Source organism: Symsagittifera roscoffensis, chromosome 4, assembly GCF_963678635.1.
Source record: "Symsagittifera roscoffensis chromosome 4, txSymRosc1.1, whole genome shotgun sequence".
NCBI lineage: Eukaryota > Metazoa > Xenacoelomorpha > Acoela > Convolutidae > Symsagittifera > Symsagittifera roscoffensis.
The window spans coordinates 76,228,155-76,253,972 of NC_087065.1; the positions used below are offsets into that span (position 1 = coordinate 76,228,155).

Here is a 25,818-nt window from a genome sequence, read left to right on the forward strand (position 1 = left end):
TTATAAAACGAGTTTGAAAATGAGCTTTTTGTAAATTAAATAGGCGAATTGCCGAAATAGGTGAATCAACGTGAACAAATTAGTGCTACAGAAAACCACGCGCTCTCCTAAATAAGTTGGAACGTTCTCGCTCGGTAGAAGATTTTGTTTTGGTCAGAAGCTTGGTTTTTGTTCCGACTTTCGATACGAAAGTAACGGAATATTTGTGCTCGGGGTGGGTTTTTTTTTCTTCAGACAAATTTCGACTTTTTAACTAGCCATTTTTGACGGAATTTTTTTATATCATTCAAAAGGTATTGTTGTCCTGAGCTTAAATTTGAAAAGATATTTCACCTTTAATCAATTTTCGTAAAGTTATGGGGGTTTAAATTTGCTATTTTGGCCAATATGGGACAATTAACGCGCGATATATTTCGCTCTATTAACGCATAAGCGGAACATACAGGGCTTCGCTCTGATACGAGCAGCCTTGTTAAGAACTTAGGGTATTATTTATGTTAAGACATTCTTCAAACTAATTTTCAAAACCACCACCGAATGTCAGGGGCTGATCTAGAATTTTCTCCAGGGGGGGATTGTTGAATTTAAAAAAAATTTTGAATATTTTATTGACCTTTTTTCTAAGTCAACGATCAAATTGAGTTTTTGAGCGCTCCTTGAAGACTAGTAAAGCGTATTTTGACAAATTTTTTTGCGCCACAGGCAAACTTTTGAAAAAATTTTGGGCGCTTTTTGAAAATTTTGACCAAAAAACGCTTTTTTTTTCTAGCGCGCTCTCTCCTTCAAAATTAGTATATATTAGCGCCAAAGGCGCCTTTACGAAAATTTTTAACGTCGGTCATCAAAAAATGGAATTGTTAAAAAATGCCGAGGAGGAGACCCTTTGCGTCGGCAGGCGGTCAAATCCCTGAGGTGAGAAGAGGATCAGAAACCAACCCCCCCCCCCCCCACCCAAAATCCGCCCCTGTCGACAGTAATTGTCTTGAATTTATAAATCAAACTAAATTTTATTTTCAAAATGCAAACATTTCTGAAAATCTGAAAATCAAAACGCAAACATTGAGCCAAAGAACGCATTTATAAACAATTATATTTGGATATGAATGAAAGAGAGTTTCAATTCATACCACAGAGATCAAATGAGGGAAATTTGAGACAGGTGAACAAATGGCATTGAAATAGACGTTCTCTTTACTTTCACTTTTTTCTGAAAAGAGCTGAAAATTAAAAAGAGCAGCTAAAAGGAAAATGCAGCTTTCTGTGGAAAATTAGGGTCCTTATTGGTAAAATTTGTTTAGAACACCTTAACTATTCAAGTGCATTTAAATGATGGTTTTTTGAAAATTCAAACGAAACTTTTCTAAATCGATTCAGTATTTAATTTGAAATTGAACCTCAAGCTTAATGAGTCTTAGGCAAAACCAATTATTGTTCAAGAAACAAAATCGTTTCAGGGCGGATCGCAAAAAGACCCAAATAGTCATTTGGTTTTGTGCTTGGGTAAATTTAGTTCGATACGTCGAAAACGTAACACTTGGAAATTTGATAGATTGAAAATATTCAAAATCTCAGCAGAGTTTTAGTTTTGCATCTTGTCTTCTAAAGTTGAAATTAGAAAATAACAATAGGGTGAGGTTTATGTCAGACTAAGTAGCGCTCGTGGCACCCAGACAACGGAAGCACTTTGAGAAACATTGTATCCTGCCCTATATCAATATCTATACGAGAACTAGCTAACGTCATCTCCTATCTTAATAGTTTTTGAGCTCAAATTTCCACTAAAAAAATTGGGCATTTTACGCTTCTGATATGTGTATTTAGGTAAGTTATACATGATCGCAACTATGTTAGAAAATTTATATGCCAAAAACGCTTCAAAACTGTGGTTGACAACATGCAAACTTTTAAATTTTGGAAATTCAATTACAGCAAAATGACTAGACAAATCAAATTGAAACAAATGTTGTAATATCTGCGAGGACATTTTTCACCAAAAAGAAAATTTTGGAAAATTTTTTTCTCGCAGATAAAATTGAATCAAACAACTACTGATACCACCGCAAACCTATGAATATTTTTACTCCGACCATTGAAAATGGGGAAATACTTTTGTCTTCGGGTGTGTTTTTGAATTTTTTATTTCCATGCAAATATCCAACCAAATAATGGCAAAACTAGTTTTGGAAGCTTTCATGTCAGGATTTCTTGTCGTTAAAAATTTTTTTGAAGTGAACTAATTTTTTCGTTGTTTCATTGTTTTTTTTGTCTAATATGTCTAATTTACTAAAGTTCTATGCGTTCGTATGAGTTCTTTTTTTTGCACAAGGCTCAGAACAAACAACACTAATCAAAAATCGAAAAAAGAATTGTAGTTTTTTTTTCAATGACTGATGTGGTCACAACATTTGGTGCCACTTGCACAGTAGTTGGTCTTAATCAAAAAAATTATTAAAAAAATCGATAAAATTTTTTTTAATGTTTTTTTTTTGTATTTCTCTCTATTCGCGTTAGTAGAACGAAACGTTTTGTTTCTAGGAATGTTTTTTCATTTGCTTTGTTTCATTTTGCAATAACTCTCCGATTCGATTGGTTTGCCGATCAAGAGCTGTTTATTATAGATGAATGACGCGCCATTAAAAATTGAATTGGCTAATTATTTGGAAAACTGCTGTCTCAAAGGACATCATAACTTGTAGTTAATAATAAAGTGTAAAAGTTTTGTCAAAAACTGTTACTTTGATCTTTGTATCAGGTCAGAAGAAAAATTACCTTGAGCATATAGAATTTTTTAAACTTCACCCTTGACACTTAACTAACTGGTGTTTAGACGGGGGGGGGGGGGGGGTTCACTTTTGTCAACTGTAAACTGCCAACAGTACAAGACTGAGATGTTGTTCTTTTTATTCTATTTTTGAAGAAAATAAAGTAGTTATTTTTGCTTGATATTACATGGAAAAATTTTGGTAGCAAAAAATGGAACTATTCACGGACAAACTTGTACCACTCCCATCGTCTCGTCTGTCCTTAGTTGTGCTTTTTCTTTCCTTAGTTGTGCAACCAAAAGATTGTTTTTGAATATGAAAAAGTTGCATAGTCAGCCGCTTACTGCCGCAAAATTTTTGCAGTTTTAAAAAAATCTCAGGTTTCTTCTTTTTGTCGTTTTTTACCTAGTATAGTGGGTCAATAACTAGTAAACGGTTAGACCAACTCGGCTCAATCAAAATTCACTTTGTTTTGATTGAATCCGTAAAATCTCCCCTTAAGTGACCTAACGTAGAATTCCCTCATTTATTATTTCTGAAAAAAGATTCTTTATTAAATATGCATTTCAAACAAACACGAAACTAAAGTTGCTTTTTACATTTTTTACAGGTGCTTGCATTTTTATGCTGTTCATTTACACAAATTAATATTATAATTCAACTTTCTTTATTAAAATGATTCAATTTTGGACCATTGTACGCTATAATGAAAGTTAGCTGAAGATAAATCCATATTTTCTCCCTAAACTTTCTCCTATATTTTCTCCCAAAATCGATTTGGGGGGGGGGGGGGGGGGGGATTGTACGGTTGATCCCTGTTTCTTTTTGAAAAATTCGTCTGAGCGGTTTTGAAAAGAATTGTTTGTTTATAGAATGAAGGAAAGGTGGTTGCGCCGTGCCCAAATAAGGCTCCTGATTTTGCAATATTCTTAAGAAGTCACATTCGGTGAAGGAACTTTTAAAACAAAAGGTTCAGCAATAGTTTCGATTGCTTCATTATAAGTTTTACTCTTCAGCGTATGTTCGATACACCGACAAATTTAAAAACGGATTTGCGGTAGAAAATTAATAATTGAACCGCAAAATTTTCGAAAAACAAAACGAGTAACGCAATACAAAAGCTATAGGTTTTCTTGCCAGCAAAAAGGTTATAGCAGAAAAAGAATCAGTTACCCGGGTTGACCTCCATAAACCAAAAATGCTAATCATACAACTCTAAGAACTAAGTCTATGAAAAAATACTAATCATACAAAATTCATACATTTTTTTTTGTTTTGGCATAAAACTTGGTGTATCGTACTAAAACAAAAAGAAAAGAACAATTTTTTGTCAGAAAAAATGCTAGCTATACAATTTCCATATGTTTTCAAGGTAATTTATGAATAGTCCCAATTCTTTTTTAGTTTTTTTTCATCCGCAAATCGAGTCATGTGCATGCAAAATTTAATTTTTTTTCTGTGCACAACATAATCCTGGATACACAAAAATTGTTTTTTTTTTGTTTCTCTGGGACGGTATAATCTCTAAACAGCCTAGCAATTTTTTGAAAATTGTTTTTAATTTTAAACAAATTGTGTTTTATCTATTAAAAACGACATTTTTTGAATAATACGCAGATAATTTAACAAGATTAATTTTATATATTTATTTGTTTTGGAGATTATAACTTTCTTAAACTTTGTTGGGCTGCGTAAAAGACTCATTTTGATATATTTTGTCAGTAACCGACCCAACAGTTATAGCGTAATTTTTTATTGCCTGAAAAAGCCAAAATTGATAGTTTTTGGAGTAACATTTTGGGCCCGAATTTTGCAAAGCAAATTACACAGTATCAATTCTGTTCAAATTTTGAGCAAGTTTTTTCTTCTTCACTTTTCACCTAAAATCAACTCAAATTGAAAAAAATGCGTTTTAAATTTCAACTTTTATGCATTTCGTTTCTTACAATTTAAATCAGCACTGTAGACGTCTGAGATCAATTAAACCGCCATATCTACAAATCATCACATCTTGAAGCCAAAATTCAGAATAACGTAAATTGCATAAAAATTACGTATTAATTGCATAACAACAGTGAAAGTCTGTTATGTTGCGTAACAACTTTAATTTTCGGCTTTTTGGAATGGTATTCTTGTTTTCGGTAGGTCGGCCCTTCTGCTTATTGGCCGGCCGTCAACTTTACACAGGAAGTGCAAAAGTTCAAAATGGAAAAGTACGATTTGGCTTTTTGATGGCCATCCAAAATATCTTTCCTATTATCGTTGTATCGCTTATCCACAATCCCCCCTCCACGCACGCGCCTAGAAACAAAAATGTAACCCCTCCTCCATGGTAGTTTTTTTATATAATGGGGGCTATAATTAGCTGGGATGCTAAAATCGGTAAACGCCCGATATGTAAAGTTTAAACCGCAGCACAGCCTAACCACGGTTGATTTTGATTAACCATTGTTACGCTGACTTTGATCTTGTGGAAAAGTTGACTTTGGTATGGAAAAGAATCAAAAGTTAATTCCTGGAGTTAATTGCGACCTCAAATTCTAACATTAGTGCGAAGAATGGGCAGAGATAGAAGTCAGAACTGTGCCGTAGCCGTTTGAAAATTTTGTTTCACCTTCGCTTGTAGTTTCCTTTACATAGATATATCTTTTAAAAAAGCTCTAATCGATGAGCGGCGAGCTTACTAGGCTCCGATGTGTTATGGTTAACTCACTCTGTTTACAATCAACGTTCTTCAAGTTTTATAAACTTATCTTGGAGCCAATATTGCGTTAAATCTTATATTACGAGTAAGCTCTTCTTCCAATTTAACTCCAGCACTTCATATTTTGGTTCGAAGAAAATTAAAATCTTGGACAAGCAATTTTTCTATCGTATTTTTTTCTAAAAACTAAACTTACCTTTTTGTTGGGAATTTAGAATAATATACGAATAACAATTAGCGGTTAATCAAAATTTTTAATAATACGCTCTTAGAATGATTTACTTTAACAGCAGGATTTTGATAAAAATTTGTTACAGTGACATTTTTGAGGCAATCAAATTATCAGAAAATATCAATGTTTATAATTAGTTATTAGTTTATTGAGCTGCATTTTCCGGCGAAATAAGTCTTAGATTCAAGACTGATAGATTTGAACAGTACAAAATTGATCCCTAATGTATACCAGGTAAGAAAAATGGAAATTTCTTTCATTTGAAGTAAGATTATTAAAATGGCCCACAAAACGAGTCTAATTTGGATATATTTCATTTCAGTCAAACTGTTCGCGGTCAATTCAGTAATAATCAAGACGTGTTTTTTTTTTGTTTTAAGATTGAAAAATTTTCAGAAAAAGTTATGCTCGACGGTTTTCAAATAAAAATCTTGAAAAAAAAAACTTAGGTTACGTTACATTTTTCCAAGTGTAGAAGCAACTTTTTTTCTAAATGTATCAATTGGAAAATAATTACAACTCTTGTTTTAAGCCTTAACAACTATTAACCTAAACAAGAGATGGGATCTGAGCATGGTGGAAGACGTGGACAGACCTCGACGTCGGGGGTTCCTGGTGAGTTCCTGTGCAAAGTGAATGGACACTTGTGCAGGTGGCTTCTCCAGTCGCTTCTCAGTTCTCTCCTCTTCGCACTGGAAGTCGTCTGTGCTGTCTATCTCCACTCCACAGGTTGGTTTTTTGGCACTCGCATAACTTTTGCAAAAAAGGGTCTTCTGTTTGACGGCCTAAAATTGGATCATAATGCTCGAATTTGATTGGTTATATTACTTCAAGGATTCTCTGAAAAAAGATAAACTCAATTATCGATTTCAAAATTTTGCGCCGTATAACAGAAAGAACCCCAAAATGGAACAATATAGTTTTAATTCAACCGTTTTCTTGACAATAAAGACATTATCAAAATAAAATGGGTGAAAAAAAATTTGGTGAAAAAAAATTTGGAGAAAAAAAATTGGGGGGTGAAAAAAAAATTGGTCTACTTCGGAAAATTTATATGTTCTATTTACTTGCTGTAGATACATCATATATAAACCAATCAGTAGCGGATTTAGGTGGAGTGGGTGGCGAACGGTTCCCCTCAAGGATAAGACCTTCTACCAACCCAAAGGGTCACCCTTTGTACTATTTTGAGACATCTATTTTGGCTGACTCACCGTACAATTATTTCAAAAGCGCTTTTGGCTCCAATATAAACTAATTTTGAGGGGGGAGCGCGTGCCAAAACAGGCGACTTTTTTGTGTAAGTTGTAGTATTGAGAAATACTACACAGACAAAAGACCATTGTCTTAATTGTTTATTCTAAATTGGAGCGTGCCATTTAAATTAAATCCTCTTTTCACTAAATCAGATATTGACTGATTTACTCTTATTAGGACTATAAAATCTTGTTTTGAAAATCCACTCCTTTTTAAATACTTGTCCAATTTTTCTCATTTTTTCATGCTCAATATTTTAAAAGGGCGGCGATTATTAATACGTCCCTTTTAACTTAACTTGAAACAAACTGGATAAATATTTAGCAGTCTTGCCGGCTGCGCTGAAATTCTCCTTGCTTTGATTAAGCAGAGGTGCACCTGCAATATGATGCATCAGAGAGAGTAATATGAATTTTTAATAAGACAAACTGAAGGCTGCGGTTTTTATCAAAGGGGACTAATAAGTTAAAGATATTTGATTTGAAAAAATCTAATAAAAACTAGTTGAAATTCCCTTATTAGAAAGGGAGAACAAAGGAGCAGGTCAAACCTGAATAATTAAAGATTGAATCAGCCGCCGGTTTATGCTTACGAGCAAAAAGACTGGCCTGAAATCTTCAGTGTTTCATTTTGCTCAGTCAGCAGCAAGTTAGATATCTTCAGTTAGACCTTTTCAAAAAATAAATAATTTTTCTTTTCTGCATTTACAGTAAAATTAAACTAGTCTTTTTTCACAAATAAAACAGAGAATAAATTCTCATTTCAAGTTCGATAAAATTATAAAATGAGATACTCGAGATAACCCCATCTGAGGAAGTCTGGACTACAAGTACCCAAAGGACTACGGCAGGACGAAATTGACAACCAAACCAGAAGTGCCAAGTGGACAACATCAAGGCAACCCAAGAAATACTACTCAGTCATCGACCTTAGTAAAAAGATAAAATATTGATGAACAAAATAAGATTAACTCAACCTCCCCTCATAGGTATATTTCTTTAAGCTGTTCGATTCGCTTATATAATCTAATTACCCAGTGCTCTGTGTTTAACCAACTAATTAATTCATACCTTTTCTAACTATCGTTTCTACTCTACTTTTTGTCAACAATTTGACGATTTAAGGTGAGACTTATAACTTAGGATAAAATTACTAAGCATTCAACCAGCAATGAGCGCTTAGTAAAACTGGTGCGACCGCAGCAGAGAACTACTCCTTAAGAAATTCTTTTTCCAACAAACTAGAAACAGCTTTTAAAATTAAAAAAATATATTATTATTAGGATCTGTGAGTATTTGCCAGATTAGTTTGCAACCTCAAAAAGCCAGAGACAATGGGTATCTTTCGATAGAAACACAAATTCATTGTCTTCTACTTGACAGATATTCCTAGTAGGGTTCTTGCGAAAGCATCCCCTGCGCTAGCAGTCGCCCACGATATCCCTCCATCTCGAGGTCTGTTAGACGGCTTTCTAACTGACATTAGCTCATGAACTTAACTATTATCTATTATTATAAAAATATATAAAATTTCTGAAAGAATCGTTCTCTGCCTAAGTCCGCTAGTAAGATATAACCGTTTTGTCCAGTAATCCACTAAACTTTTCCCGAAACTTCAGTTTAAAGTTATCATCACTAAAATTAACGATATTCTGTATTAAACTAAAGTGCTCAAAAACTTATTAAATATTTTCAAATATTTTTTTCGAGGGGGGTTAAGTGGTCATATGTGCGATCTAAGAGTACCCTAAATTGTATGATAAATTGAATTCTTCAACACATTATCTCAAACCATCCCTGCTTGTTGCTATTTATTCTAATCCTTCATCATTTCTCGAGGCTTATCCTCATTTTCTCTTAAATTAATTTTAATTCTAACCACCTTAACATAACTTAAACCTAAATCATCCATCAGTAAAACTACCAATTACTGAAACTAAGGAAGAAAATAACAAAAACCACGAAGGAAGGACCGGATTTGGGTGTTTTTTATAAATCATTAGTTTTTTTGACACAGTTTAAATATACACCTAATTAACAATAAGATTACGCACTAAAACCAATCTTAAACGTTAACCACATAACACCAAACACCAAGTTTTAGTTTCAGCACAAAAATATCAGGTTTCACAACGAAAACTAAGTTTAAAACACTGACACATCCACTTCATATTGATAAAATAGGTTTCATTTGATAGCATAAGCACAAAAAAATTGATTTTTACCAGCCAAAATTTTTGGTTCCAGTCTAGGTTTCAGTTATAGGGTCAAACGTTTTAGTTAAAATAAGTATAGTTTTTTTGGTCAAAATTTTAAGTTTCTGTAAACGGATTCGGGTAAAACAGTACAGCAAAGGTTGAACTAGTCAAACCCAAATTTGGATACCATAAGTCAAAAACCTGGTCTTAAATGGTACGTTTTTGTTAGTTTCAGGTTTCAGAACACAAAAATTGAGTTTTTGGTCTCAAAATTGAGCTCCGAACGCCGAATTTTGACTTTCTAGAGAAAACTAACGGTGTTAAAACCCACCAAAACAATTTTAAATTTTGTTTCCTGAGGCTGAAACGTACGTTTCAGAATTGGTGTTTTTGGTTTCAGAACCAAAAATCTTGCTTCCCAAGTGAAATTTTTGTGAAATATTGAGAGATAATAGGAATCCTTAATGCACTAACAAATTTTTGAACTCAAAAAACTTCTAGAAGGTGTTAGTTTGAGCCTTCAAACTTATAGTTTCAGGAAACTAAAATCGTAGTTTTAGGCTAAAATTTTCATCTTTTTAGCAATTTTATTGCTGGAATAGAAATATATTAGAGAGACCAACCTAAATTTTCAATCTCAAAACTCTAAAACCAAGTGGTCAAACCATAGTTTCAGTTCTAGAAATCATAGTTTCAGCCCCAAAAACTTAGGTTTCCGCAAACAAAATTTTGATTTTGAAGTTTGCAAACCTGTTCCAAATTCTAATTTACACTAGACCAGCTATCAAAAACCAACTTTTTATTTTCATGCATCGAGTTTGAGAGAGTTTAAGAGTTTTAGGTTTGAGATTTCAAAAACTAAGTTTAAGATATCAAAAGATTCGGTTTTCTTGAATTTTTTTGCAAGATAAAGCATAAACTAGGTATACTAAAGCTTCTAGACAATTTTAAGATTAAAAAAAACTCAATTTCAGCTACCATAGTTTCAGGTTTCAGATTATCGTTTCAGTCAATAATTTTTGTAAAAATTTTAACAAAAAAAATTAAGTAGTGAGCTAATAATAGCCCAAAAAGGCATATAGTTATATTGTTAACCATACCAAAAGCATCAATTAATCTTATCTTGAAGAAAGTTTCAGGTTTCAGTTAAGGTTTCAGCGAATAAAAACTTGAAAAACTTAGAAAAAATTTAGTTTTTTTTTCCAAAATTTTTTTTTATTCTTATTTTATTATTAATAACCTTTCTTAATATTCAATAATTCCTAGGAGGTTTTCATTACTCTAAAACAAACTAATCAAATAGTACAACTTAGCTTAAGAAAAAGAAAACATCGAAAAAATTAATGTCAACACATTTTTAAATTGACGTCAGTACAATAAATTTAAAACTCAAATTAGGAAATAAAGTCTCTAACATCATATGGTATATCACTAACACGGAAAAAGATCATATTAGTATACTAGCACAACACCCTAACGACGATAAACACGAATTATACGTCTTTTTTCGACGATACACTCCAGAAATTGACACAATTCTTCAGCAAATAAAACTACCAAATAATATAATTTATATACCGCAAGAACAGTTAATCGCTTCACTCCCGATTGCTTTTTGATATCATAATATACCTAAGCACAAAACGACTTGCATTTTAATCAATTTTTTTTTAAAAAAACACAAATTTTTCCTTAACAAAAATTAAAAACATAACAAGTTGATTCCAAATTGATTAGAAAATTTTAAATATTCTTTATATTGTTTATGATTCCCTAAATAAATATTTATGTCCCTAAAATGCTGTAAAATGCTATGACCAACTTTTATCAAGTAAATACAACAGCATTTAATTTAAAACTAAAATTTAAAAATAAATCCACAAAAATTATTTGGTATATCACCAATATCCAAAAAGATCAAATCACAATTTTGTCCAAACACCCACACAAAAATTGTACGGACTAAAATAATTGTATTTAAGTTACAAGGAAGTTTGCTGGGTTCAATGAATACAAATTTTTGTTAGATAGATCAATAGTGCTATGGGGCTGCTTAAGCTTTTTTAAGATAGAAGTTATCTCTGGGGTATCGCTGCTGGAGAGAATGGTTAATTCGTGAATATTTTTGTGTGGGTGTTTGGACAAAATTGTGATTTGATCTTTTTGGATATTGGTGATATACCATTCTCTCCAGCAGCAATACCCCAGAGATAACTTCTATCTTAAAAAAGCTTAAGCAGCCCCATAGCACTATTGATCTATCTAACAAAAATTCGTATTCATTGAACCCAGCAAACTTCCTTGTAACTTAAATACAATTATTTTAGTCCGTACAATTGATCAGTACAGAACACATCCAAACCCTTTATATATTGTTAAAAAAACATTGAGTGAATTAAACAAAGATGGCAAACGTAATAGCATACCCAGATTTAGCTCTCGAAAAGTTTACCGGCATAGATCCGAATGAAGATGCAAGAGATTTTCTTGATATAGTAGAGAAAAATATAGCATTTTCCCTAGGCACTAGACCAGGAGATGCAGGTGACGAACAAGACGCATATGATAACAGACAAAGAGCCTTATTTGGTTCAATATTAAGAAGTCCAGCCGCTCAATGGTATCAGGGATTAGCAGCAAACTTACCTTGGAATGATATAAGAGATCAATTCATAGATAGATTCACTGATGATAAAGATAAGTATAGGAGACGAATAGAAGCAGAAAACATAAAAAGACAACCTGATGAATTCATTAAAAGCTACATACATAGATTAAGCACCACAGTAGACCGTGGATGACCTAATCCAACTTTTAATGATGATCAAAGAACAGCAAAGAAAATGGAATTCTTTGTACGCGGCTTAAGCCCGCCAGGCTTGAAACAAAAGGCTCATCAATTCCTAATTGAGAATCCACCCGCAACATGGCAACAATTAAAAGATCATATTGCAACAAAAGACTTACGTTTTGCAGTAAGTAGTGAGTTTACTGGAACAGCCTCAAGTAGTGTTGATAATAAGTTGGAGACAGAAGGAATAAAGGATCAGCTTAAGGAGTTAACAGGACTAATGAAAGATCATAAAATAAATGCAGCCTATAATCCAAATGAACCCAGAAATAAACAAAACCATACCCGATTTTGTAAATGGTGTCGTAGGTCAGGTCATACTGTCAGTGTTTGTTTTAAATATAGAGACCACAAAGATCAAAACAGAAAACCCCCTCAGTATCGTGAAAAATTCTCAGACAATTATAATAGGAGATCTAGGCCTCGAGAAGAAAATAGTTATAACAATCGATACAATGGCTATAACCAGCGAAATAACAATAACAGACCATATTCTCCGTATCCTAGACAGTTCAATAATAGAACAAATAGTTTCGATAGATCTCGATCTCAAAGTTTTGGATCAAGAGATAGAAATTTCAATAATAGATTTAACGATCAAAATAACCCAAATCGTTATAATACTTACAACACAACCTCAAATAACTATAATCAAAATAGGAACAGAAGCAATTCTATACCCGAACGAAATAGAAGATCATTTTCACAAGACAATTATAGAACGCAATACCAAAACAGACCTCACGAAAATAAATTCCCATCCTACAATAATCAATCAAGATCCCTAGGTGATTCAAAACCATCCTCCAGAGAAAATAGTCGAGACAGAAACCCTAAAGTACAATTTAGTGAGAATAAAATCCATGGCTATTACAGCGATGACGAAGGCGAGGAACTTACTTTAAACTAGAACAGTCTCCGCAAGATAAAAAGTCACAAATGTATACTAATCTATATCAACATCCCGTCGGAGACAAAAATAAAAATAACGGCCTTGAAACCCAATTTTTAGTAGATACTGGAGCAACCTGTTCGCTGTTAAATTATGATACCTATTTAGAATACGCAAAAATACCAAAGTTGACACTTACTAAAGCACAATCCAAAACATTTGCTGTTAATGGACAAAAACTCAAACTCTTAGGATATACAAATTTTAACGCTAGTTTTGACAGTAAAGGTGATTATTTTGTAAAAATTCGAGCATGGGTTGCGGCCAAGGACGGATGTAAACTTAATATATTAGGTATGGATTTCCTCTCTAATTCAACTAAATCGATCGATTTTTCAACAGCAAAACTAGAACTCAAAATGTACCCAGGAGTATCAGTCGCTATAAGCAATATAAAAAAGCAAAAGCTATCCTTTTATAAGTAGTTATCAGAATGTACTTTTGGACCAAACTATAACTTTAGCACCAAAATCAACTCGTGTCATTTCCATATCCCCAGCTGACAAAGTTTTTAAAAAAGGAACATCGTTCAAACTTGATAAAGACCTACAACAAAAAGGAATATACACTTATAACACATATTGTAATCATGACGAGAAAACGTTACCTATAATGTTAAACAATCATAAAGAATCGAAGGTTCTTATATCCAAAGGTTCAATTGGACAAACTTTCGAGGACATTGAAACTGATTCAAAAACAATCTACAGCGTCGCAGACAATATAGCTTTTATGGAAGTTTTGTTCAACAAAAATGAACATCTTGATCATATTTTTCATGTAAGCGAGCAATCAAAAAATCAACTGTTTTTCAAAAATGCATCAATGGTGAAAATCATAAAAATTCAAAAAGGAAAAACAAGGAAATTTTTAAGCAAAAAGAACTAGATTATACTAATAAATACGAACTACGAACTAGAAACCGATTTCAGCAACGAATTGAAGGACTTGAAACCCAAATCTGAACTAAACTCTCAAACACATTTTACAAATATACAAATTCATGAAATCCAAAAAAAAGACAAAACAAAACAAGAGTTTCTAGAAAAATTTGACTTTACTCACTCTGATATAGACCATATCAATTACAAGACCTAATGAAAATGCTATTACAAAATAAAGACGTATATTCACAACATAAATACGACGTAGGACTGATAAAGCAAAAATTCCATGTAAAGCTTTTACCAAACTCTGTATTGACTAAACAAAGACCATCAAGAGTTTCATTGCATTAACAAGAAAAACTGAATGACTTACTAGACCAACTATGTAAATCAGGAATAATTAGAGAAATGGGAAGTAATACCGAAATGGGATCAGAATTTATAAATCCAATTATAATACTTCCAAAAGGGAACATAGTCAAGCTCGTTATCGATGCGAGATACCTGAACTCAATAACTGACTTAAGTCGTTATTAATGGCCATTAGAACCAATAGGATCGCTCATCACTAAGCTAAAAGGAAATTTCTTCACCACGAGTGATTTATGCTCAGCATACAATCAAGTACCTTTAACAGAAGAAACACAACAATTAACAAGCTTTGTAATTGGATCAAAACAATATACTTTTAAACGAGGTTTTTACGGATTATGTGGTCTACCAAATTTCTTCAGTAGAATAATGACAATACATTTTGCACCCTTAATAAAAAGAAATCAAGCAGTAACCTATATAGACGATACAATAATGCAAGCACAAACTGTAGAAGAAATGTTCGACATCATTGCTACATACCATGACTTATTAAGAAAATCAGGACTAAAATCTCAACCAGAAAAAAAAAACTTTTTTTTGAGAAGAGTACAGTTTTTAGGACATGTAATAGGTAAAAATGGCATACAACCAGTCAAGAAAAAGGTAGATGATCTCAAGGCATTGAAATCGCCGGAGAACAAAAAAGATGTAATGAGAGTGTTAGGTTGTTTAGGATTCTATAGTATGTATATAAAGAATTTACATGTAGACTCAAAACCTTTCTATGATTTGATACGGAATGATACAATTTTTAAATGGACACAAGAACATGAAAAACTATTTAACGAAATAAAAGAAAGAATTAGCGCAGATACAATTTTAGCAATACCAGACACAAGATATCCTTTCCATGTACACGTAGACTCATCATCAATAGGAATAGGTTCAATATTGGTACAAGAATTCCCAGAAGGAAAACGTATAATATCCTTTAATTCAAGAGTATATAACAAAGAGGAACAAAAAATTTCAACAACAGCTAAAAAGCTTTGGGGTGTTGTATCAGCTCTACAAACATACGAACACTATTTATTAGGTTCACCACATCCAATATATCTCTACACTGATCACGAAGCTTTGATTTACCTTTGGGGAAGAAGAGGTAAACTTTCCCATAGATATTTTAGATACCAATTGGTTATATCACAATTCCAAAATTTGAAAATTATTTGGACCGAAGGAAAAAACCTAGCATTCCCGGATATTTTAAGCAGAAATGTAACAACTAAAGATTTAGACAAACACCAATTAAAACATAAGAAAATTCCCAAAGACATTCTATTCTACGACGAAAATGGCTACGAAGAAAAATACTTCATAGTACATGATACCGAAAAAGGACCCAGCGACGAATTTTTTCCTGTCATTAAACAAAATAAGAACGGTGTAACTAGATTCAAAATAAACAACGACAAATTAATCAAAATACCCAAGGAAACAAAAAAAGAACAAATTTGCTCACTAACTGATATAAGTTCTTGCTTTATACAAGGTTCAGCTATCAGCCAAGTTAGAATGATTCAAAACAAAATACCAAATAATAATGCAAATGACGAAGAATCAGATCATAACTACTCCGAATTGTCCTTCGAATTAAACACTAACCCAACCCAATTTGGGGATTATATGTCAAATTACGATATTGAAGACCAGTCCGACCTCCTACACTTTGAAACGATTGATGAACAAGCTGAAATCCTTCAAGAATGTTTGCTAAACGATGAAATTAAACTATGTGAACAATTAACCAATAAACTAGAAAACAAAAAAATTGCAACCAAACTGCCTAACGAAACACTTACAAACGAGGATAACCTTACTCAGATTTTCACTACTTTCAACAACCTAGGAAAAATTATAGATTTAAACACGGAACTTATTGCCAGAGAACAAGACACCGATGCAGTCATAAAAATCGTAAAAGAATTAGTGAGAAACAAAAACAAAGACTCAAAAAATATACATTATAGGCAATCGAAAGCTTTATCTTCATATCTAAATAAATTTGAAACATTATTATTATTAGGAAATATTCTTTGCATCGAACAAACATCAGATAATCCCGAAGTGAAAGAAATTAAAATTTGTGTTCCTATGTTCTTTTTATAAAAAACATTTGAATTGGCCCATACAGATCAATTAGCAGGTCATGTAGGAAAAGACAAAACCATTGCGAATATAAAACGATTTTTCTTTTGGCCAGGCAGGTATAAATGGATAACCCAGTTAATAGCAGGATGTCTTAACTGTCAAAAAAATAAACACAAACGTCACGATCTTAACCAAGCACCGTTAGAACAATGGACGGATACAGTACCTTTCCCGTTTCATACTGTACACATAGATCATAAGGGACCAATTAATCCTACATCAAACGGAAAGAAACACTGTTTAGTTGTGGTAGATTCATTTTCTCGATTCTTCCAAGTATATCCAGTAGCTAACACTACCGCATTTGAAACAATAAAAACTTTAGAAAAACTTATTCTCACATTTGGTATTCCACAAAAACTAGTTTATGATAAAGGAACAGCTTTCATGAACGAAGATTTTACTAGTTGGCGTCATGAACTAGGAATAACACATGCTCCCAGAACCGCATATTCACCATGGACAAATGTTAAAATGGAAATACAAAACAAACATCTAGGAACACATTTTAGAATTTTCTTTGATCAAGCAAAGGGAAATTGGAGTGATCTAGCTGCGAAATTCGCTTTCGCTCATAACACCACTATCAACGCAAGTACTGGATTAACACCATACAAAATTGTTTTTGGACAAAAACCTCAAATACTAATCTCTTTAAAACTAGGATTACTCCGAAATTCAGAATTAACGTGCAACTCTGAATTCTGTGCTAATCTTCCATTACACAGACATTCTTTAAAAACATCATCAAATAAAGCTATACAACCATTATTAAAACCAAAAACTAACACTTCACTACTTATCCGAGAAAACCAATTTAAATACATCTATAATACAGCTTACAAGAAAAGTCTTGAAAACAACGCCAAAATCCACAAATATCGAAATAAATATAAATTAGGAAAACCCTTAGAAATAAGTCAAAAAGTACTGATGGAAAACCATTCCATAGAAGATGGCAAATCAAAAAAATTACAAGAACTACGATCAGGCCCATATACGGTAACAAATAAAGTAACGAATGTAAACTAAGAAATATAATTAGATTCAGATGAAACTATAAAAAAGACAGCTCATAGAAACCATCTAATTGAATACTTTCCCATTGAAGAAAAAGCAAAGGAACTGGTGAATGAATATGTTTTAAAAGACCAGTCCTAAAAACCATTCTATGAAAATCTAATGAAATCAAGGAATAAAATTGTCAATACACCACTCACCAACAAATCATTTCAAAACCCAATGGGTTCATCAGAATATTTACCTGTCGAAACACACCATAGACGAGAAAATAATATAGAATTACATAAAACTGAGCAAGAAAAAACCTTAACGAATATTGACTCAGGATTTCAAGAGCACAACACAGAAACTATGCAAATGCCACATACACCAGGATTAGCTCAGAGAAGGCTAACCTCAACACCTCTTTATCCAAACGATAGGAATGGTAATAATTTCGATGAATTGTCATATATATCAACTACATCAAGTCACAACCTCCAAAACGGACAGACATCTGTTCAAACGGGCTCGACAAATGAAAGAATTCAGAGACATCGGCGACAACCCAGCTTCTACCAAGCAGGATTCAACTAAAAATCTCTAATAGTCTTCACTAGCTAAAAACTCATTTTGTAATCTCCGGGTCATCAATTTGGATACAAAAGATTATTCAAACTATGACCCCACACGTAATGGTCAATCAAACTAGTCAATATTTTATAAAACAATGGTTTCTTCCAATAAAAACCAACCAAAAAAAATTTACTATTGCTAATTTTTTGTAACTTCGCGATAATGATGAAATTTACTACCCTACTTTCAACATTTATACCTCCTGTCATTCTACAGAATGATGATTTGGAAAACGTATCGAATTCTCTCAAAGTTACTCACTATGACTGTTCAAGCATGCAGGAAAATAAAATGTATGCTTTAAATCAAGTGGCCCCATGTAAAGTTAGCTCAGAAAACCTTTACACTACCGATAGCACAATTAGCGTATATCAACGGTCTTATAGAACAAACGTGAACGCAGTTATGTGTAAAATTAAAACATTTCCCATTCGTTATAATTGCGGAATGTGGGCACATTCTTTCATCGTTCACAATATGAACATGATAACCTATGAAATTATTATACCACCAGAAGATTGCAAAAAAGCAGCAAAGAACAACAAAATTACAGTGAATGAAGATGGATACACCCATGAACTAATTATAAAAATGGATGAAAGTATTTTACAACACAGAAATGAAGGAACATCATTAGAAGGCGACAGTTCGACACCATGCAAGAATAGGGGACAAATCAAACACTATAGCTACGAAACCCACATGCAAAAAATTCAACTCAAAGTAAATCTAGAAACAAAACAAGTACAAAATCCTTACGGTATCCCATTACCATGCACAGTACTCGAAGGCGGATGCGAATCAACATCATTAGACCCTTATGCTTACACTTGGGACATACCCGAAAATTGCGTAGTCATAAAATTGTTTTCTCAAAAAGCGAAAATGGTCAAGTACGCTAATAAGTTGGACCACCCTCAATATCATATACTGAGTGAGGGATCGGCACCCAATGGCTTAGACCTCAAAATTCGCATTTACAACAAGCAGCAAGAAGTCTGCAGCAGGCCAGGAGCATTATATAAAACAAATTTTGAGTCCTTGTTTATTTCTTATTCATGCGGTTTTGATATGAACACTGGTAAATCCAGCAACATACGACACGATGATAGAAATTACTATCAAATGCAAATAAATGAGAACGATCAAATAAGAGTGAAACCTTTGAACTATCCTCTGGGATCAGGTAATTTTTCATTCCTCCATGATGAACGTAACAATAAAAATCGGGATCCTCTTTGGCGCCATGTAGGTACCGATGAAATTGATTACGAACTTCATCTGGGTGCAAAGTTAGATTACATAATGTATTTGAATGCTAATTAACTCAGACATTCTGAAATGACATTATTACAGAATCAATGTGAACTCGAAAGAACACAAATTCTAACAATAATGATATTAGCTTTACAAAATACCAGGCTTGCAGGATATATATTAACCGGCAATCGTTCTATGTTTTTGGACACCGATGGAGCAGTTGGCTGGCTGTATCACTGCCCTAAAAAAGTTTCACCTCTTAAACTTCTCGAAAAATGCTTTGATCGAATACCGATCTTTTACAATGGGCGAACAGTGTTTGTCGACCCTATTACCCGCCAAACTTTTCCTTTTGCCAACGAAATACATTGCGTTGGTGGCTACAAAAATGCCTTTCAACTTGATTTAGATGATAATTTATCTTGGTACCAATTAATGCCGGCTCCAATACCTTTCAAGACTCCTTTAATGTTCGCTCCACAAGATATAGGCCATATTACGGAATTTCCCGTATACGATTCGAGACGCGCAGGCATGTATACCCCAAAACAATTAAAAGTTTTTTGGGATAACATTATTCATAACACAGCATCAACATCTGTTCTCAAAAAAATTACAAGAACTGTTCTCCAAAATGGACACATGGATTATGCAAATTCCGACCCTTTAACCGCTGCAATGGGCTTAAACCAGAAAATTTATCTAGATTCTCTGCTCTCACCAGGATTTTTCATGAATAGTTTCATCGGAACATTCGGTTTTGTTGCTTTTTTCTTAGAGAAAATTGGAATTTATTTTGCCTGTTTTCTTTTTCTCAAATTCCTGCTAGAAATAATAGTAACAATTATTAAAGCTTTGGAAATTAATAAGTTAACAAATCGTACTATGAGCTTCTGGAAGATAATATTAGGTGCAACGTATAACCTTTTTGTTCTATCAGTCTTTACTTCCATTTTCTCAAACGAAAACTCCAATCTTAAATCAGATTCGCGAAACTCAAGACAAAAACAAATACGACAACAAAATCATAATCAAAATATTTACCAAGAAAGCACTGCTTCAATACCTATGGTAGAGCGAAATGAGCCTGCAGTACCCTTAATGTCACCAGATTCGCGAAACGAACCTGGTTTATACCCAGACCTAAATAACCAAAATGAACATTTAGTACGGACCAATGTAATAGGAACGATCTCTAGCACAACAATCCCTCATCCAACCACCAACAACAACACTATAACACCAATCTAAGCAACAGTTTTCTATTTCAGAATGCCCTCAAGAAAACTGTGCATCCCCATAGACTAAATGCTAGTCGATATTTTAGACAGACAAGTGCTTTTACTGATTCAATTTCCCACACTTACAAATAAACTGTTTACATGAATAGCAGCTGTTGACTTACCTCAATTGGGAACCAATAATTTTATACGCCTCATGCTAATTGTTTACCCAGGAAAAGTTATTCATGAAGCTGTTATTGAATCATTGAATCCCAAATATAATTATATCTGTTCGTTTCTTCAAAGTAACGAATCTGCTATCATGAAAATTACTTCAGAAGGAGTTCATTTTTGTGTGTGAAATACTACGATACAAAGAATTTACTTGAACACAAACATTCAAATGTTGGTAGGAATTTTGGATCGAGACATTCGTTTATTAATTCAACTTCCAGGTTATGCAAACAAACTACCAGCATTAATAGCATCAGCAAGATTACCAAAAACCAAACCAAATGATTGCATTCACCTTATGATAATAACTTATCCTGACGAAACTGTTCAAGAAATTGAAATTGACTCTTCAAACAAAAAATATGATTATCTTTGTTCTTTACTGGAAGGAAATAGCTCAGCAGTCGTCATTACGATTTCGAAGGAATTCACTTCTGTGTATAAGTATTAAACCAGAAACAACAAAATTGAATGGATACTTTCCAAATATAAAATTTGGAGAAAAATAAATGTTCCTTGACACACTAAATCAAAATTTCTGCTTAATCAAATCTTGTCCTCATTTCCCAAAGAAATTCTATTCCCGAGTCACAACAGCAACTTTACCATCCGTAGCAATTGATAAAAATTTACACTTAATTATCAACGACTTTCACCATAATCAAAATTACGATATTATCGCAAAGCAAACCAATCCTAGATACAAAGATATTCTTCACATCTTAAAGTATAAAAACTCAGCCATATTCGAAACTGCTTGTGAAGAAATTATTTTTTGTGAGTAAAATAATTGAACATAAACTCATGTTATTTAAACACAACAATCGTCACGTACTCCTTTATCAAATAGAAAAATCCTTCGACGCTTGTAACGGTTCATATTGTCCAAAACTTATCTTATATTTCGATTATTGTAATACTTGGGAAGACGGAACAATTGAAGTCTTCCACAACTCGCCATATTGGAACTTTTTTCTAGTTTTGTCGAATACATGCTTAAGTCATCTGCCAAAAGACATAAGCGATTTCCATTCAAATGATCTCACTAACCTCTCGTAATCTGTTTATCCGGTTACCAAACCTACGTTACTCACTCATTGGAGTAGAAAAACACTCTGAAAACTTTTATCTTTTACATGTGACTAAGGTTAACTCCAGTATAGCAACTACAATAACAGTTCCAGGAAATCACCCTAATTTCCTTGAACTAAGTCATTTTCTTGCTTTTGACACAAATGCAGAATTTTTTCTAAATCCACCTATTTTCTCTAATTAGAAAAAATGATTTTTAATATCAACGACCAACCAGTTTAGTTATTCATATAAAGAAAACATTTGAATTACAACCACATTTACCAGTTTACATGATAGTTAATGTTCGATACATCGAAACAGGTACTTTTGAGGAACTTAGTATTTACCCCACTTCCCGATATTGGCCATTCTTTCTTTTTGGATCTGATCACCCAGAGTCTTGTCCTACCAATATTGAATGTGAACATTGTACCTTAGACTAGAATGATAATTTTTACGAAGGAACCTTTGTCCAAATTAAAGGGTTCCAACGCTCCTTCATTCTAGCAGAAAATTTCAAAATAATCCCCATTTTTATAATTCATTTCGAAACGCTTTATAATGGCGAACTACGCAGCACCATTATTAAACCAAGCAATAAATACTGGCATTTAATACTATGTCTTGCAAATAGCCTAACATTTCCCATTCCCTGCGATCTAGACCAGATTGAATGAGCAGTGAGAATGACAACTGAATGTCTTATATGTTTGGAAATTTGCGATCAAATGAAAAAATTACACAAAATTTACCTCCACAACCACATTTACAAGTTTACATGATAGTTTGCGTTAATACCCAGACGCCCTCATTTAGTTTGCGTTAATTGTTATTATAAACTCAAGCTAAGAGCTAGTACACCATTCGCAAAAATTCCTTGCCCCATTTGCAGGCAGATTATAAAATTAATTAATATGACAGAATACGATGTCTGTAATATCTGCAACCAATTAGTGTTATCCAGAAACAAACGAAAGGGTAAACATATGATAGTTAAGCACTCTTATATTACTGTATGCAATAACTGCATTGAGAAATGTAAAAACATCTGCCCTATCTGTTTTTCCAAAATTGCCTTTGATGAGTTTTGGGCATAAATTCTTTTTATACAATGGTAATTGAATGCCCTGTTTCTCAAGAATTGAAAACAACCCTTCAATTAAGAAAACTTCACAAAAGAAAGTATCCACAATCCTTTCATTTTATTTGTAATGAATGCTACATGTCTCTCAAATCAAAAACTAACTTAATTTTTGACAAATTCTTATGCCAAATATGCCACCAGGATGTTCACGTATTAAATTTCGAACTAATTAACAAATGTCTGACCTGTAAAGGCAATAAAAAATGAATAAACAATTATGCTGTTTGTTTAGGAAGTCGCAAAATGTTCTGCTTGGTAATGGACATTGATTTTGTCCTTGATTATAATCTCCTCGTCCAAGTTGACGGTTACCAAGCGCGCACAAACCGTATTTATATTCATCCCGATCAACAGCAGTTGGATATTTTTTGCACACGTTATAGTCCTGGCTTCCACGATGAAAAAAAATTTACTGTCAAAGCAGCAGTAGATTTTTTAATATTATCTTAAATGCATTCAACAATGACGAAGATGTTATTGTCCCGGAAGGAGAGAGCCTTTTTGCGGTGGGAACAACAACCAGAGGACTACGAGGACTCCGGTTGCAAACTCTCTGGATCGGGAGCGACGACCCGACCTCTGCTACCAGCAGACCAACGTCAAACTCCTCTCACCGAGCGCCCATGCGTGGGACCCTCGGCCGGGTTTTTGTTATCGGATCAGCCTAAGCCGGCGAGTCTGATCCGCACCCTCCTACTAAGAGCCGGCGTCGAGCCAAACCCTGGACCACCCAGACGCCCTCAGACACTGAAATCCCCCTGCACGGTGTGCACTGAAACCTGGGGAGGCGGCACCACCGTATGGTGCCACTGCTGCGGAACCTGGATTCACCAGCGGTGTAGCGGCATTCGGACTGTGGCCGAATGCCACAGAGACTACGTCTGCCCGGGGTGTCCACCAGTCACGCCTTTCAGTGCACCCACACCCTCCCAAGCAACCACCCAGACTGTCGACCCTCCAACCCCCACTACACCATCCCACCCCACCAAACGAGTTCCCATCCCCCCTCCAAATCCACGACCCCGACAACCGAAGGCAGAGCCACTGACGTTCCTGCAACTAAATTGCAACGGGATACGGAACCAAACAACAGAACTGAGCCGTTTTCTCCGTACCCGTAAGATCAAAGTGGCCGCCTTGCAGGAGACAAAGCTCACCGCCAAAGGGAAAGACCCAGTCTTTGGAGACTACACTGTGGTCCGAAAAGACCGAGGAAGCGGAGCCGGCGGAGGACTTATGTTTCTCGTGCACCACACAATCCCTTTCACCCCTGTGGACGAGAACACACCTCCTGGCGAGCCCCTCAAACACCAATCGATTCAAATCCCACTCCTAAACGAGGTGCTCACAATAAGAAACGTGTACATCCCCCCAGCAGTAGCTGCCCCTCGAACTTCACCCCCTCGTATACCCCTTTCCTCGAGACTAGATGCTCCCTGATACTGGGCGACATCAACGCACGCGACCCCCTTTGGTGCTCGTCCATTCAGGACTAGCGCGGAAAGACCCTAGCCGACGAAATTGAGGCATCGAGCTTTGGAGCGCTGAACACACCCACAGCGACCCGTATGCCAACTTCGGGCCAGGCAACCTCTCCTGACGTATCCCTTGCCTCAGAAGATCTCCTGTCGAAACTGAGCTGGGAGACGGAAACCACGCTGAGCTCCGACCACCTGCCAGTCATCATCAGACTATCAACCAGTCCCCTGACAATTTCAGCCCCGAACAAGACCTTCACAAACTTCCTCTGCGCGGACTGGGACGGCTTCAAGTCGGAGACAGAAGCTGCGTTCACTTCTCTTGAGGAGCAGCCCGATCCCTACAAAGGAGAAAGGTTGTTCCGCGAGATCGTAAACAAGGTAGCCAAGCACCACATCCCGTCTGGCCGTCGCCCAACGAGCACTCCAGGCCTACCGCCAGAAGCGGCCAAGCTCACCAGCCAACGCGATGCCCTGAGGACAAACAACCCCACATCCCCAGACTTGCCACTCCTCAACAACAAAATCGAGATGATCCTCAGGAAGTCCCAAACTGCCCGATGGCACGAATACCTCCAGACATTTGATCACAAAACAAAACCAGAGAAACTCTGGAGGACCATTCGTATCATTGACGGCAAAAAACGCGACCCGCCAAATCCGTCCATCAGGTTTGACGGACGCACATACACCCGACCTAAGGACCAAGCCAGACTTTTCAACAAGCATTTGACGGCCCCAATCAAACACGAAAGCTCAAAAGAGAACCGAGTCATCAAACGCAAATTGAAGTCACTTTCCCTCGAAACCCCCATACAGACGACCCCGTCCCAAGTCAGCAAGGCGATCCGCAAGTGCAAGAGTTCGAAGGCGTGCGGCCCCGATGGGCTAAACGCACTGCATTTGAAAAACCTCGGACAGCACGGCGTCGCCTGGCTGACCAAAGTTTTCAATGGCTCCCTCGCGAAGTCCCAAATCCCCGCCATCTGGAAAAAATCAATTGTCATACCACTACTCAAGCCCGGAAAACCCCCACAGGACTGGTCCTCCTACCGCCCCGTCTCGTTACTCTGCCCCGCTGTCAAAATTTTGGAAGCCTGCATCCTCCCAATACTTCAATCCCACCTGACCCCAGAAACACACCAACACGGCTTCCGCCCCCTCCACTCAACCACAACTGCCATGCTCGAAATCTCCAGCGCGGTCGCCGACGGTTTCAACCAAAAGAAACCGGCAGACCGCACGGTACTGGTGACACTAGACCTTTCCAAGGCCTTTGATATGGTATGTCACCGCACCCTGCTGGAGAAATTGAGCAGAACTTCACTACCTCCTTCGCTGACCTGCTGGCTCTCAGGGTACCTGACCGGCCGCCAAGCACGCACCCTGTTCCGCGGTG

General features: G+C 35.2%; 2 protein-coding genes across 2 annotated transcripts in view; both read left to right on the top strand.

The window, feature by feature from the left end:
• The window catches only part of LOC134845054 (kinesin-like protein KIF27), a 539,890-nt gene that overhangs the window by 230,542 nt on the left and 283,530 nt on the right, over window positions 1–25,818 (top strand). The window lies entirely within an intron of this gene.
• Window positions 5,071–25,818, top strand: part of LOC134845027 (proton-coupled zinc antiporter SLC30A1-like) — a 35,811-nt gene continuing 15,063 nt past the window's right edge. The window contains exons 1-2 of the mRNA XM_063861857.1: window positions 5,071–5,551; window positions 6,231–6,427. Coding sequence (XP_063717927.1) covers window positions 6,259–6,427 — 169 coding nt within the window. The 5' untranslated portion in view covers window positions 5,071–5,551; window positions 6,231–6,258. The remainder of the gene's footprint in view (window positions 5,552–6,230; window positions 6,428–25,818) is intronic.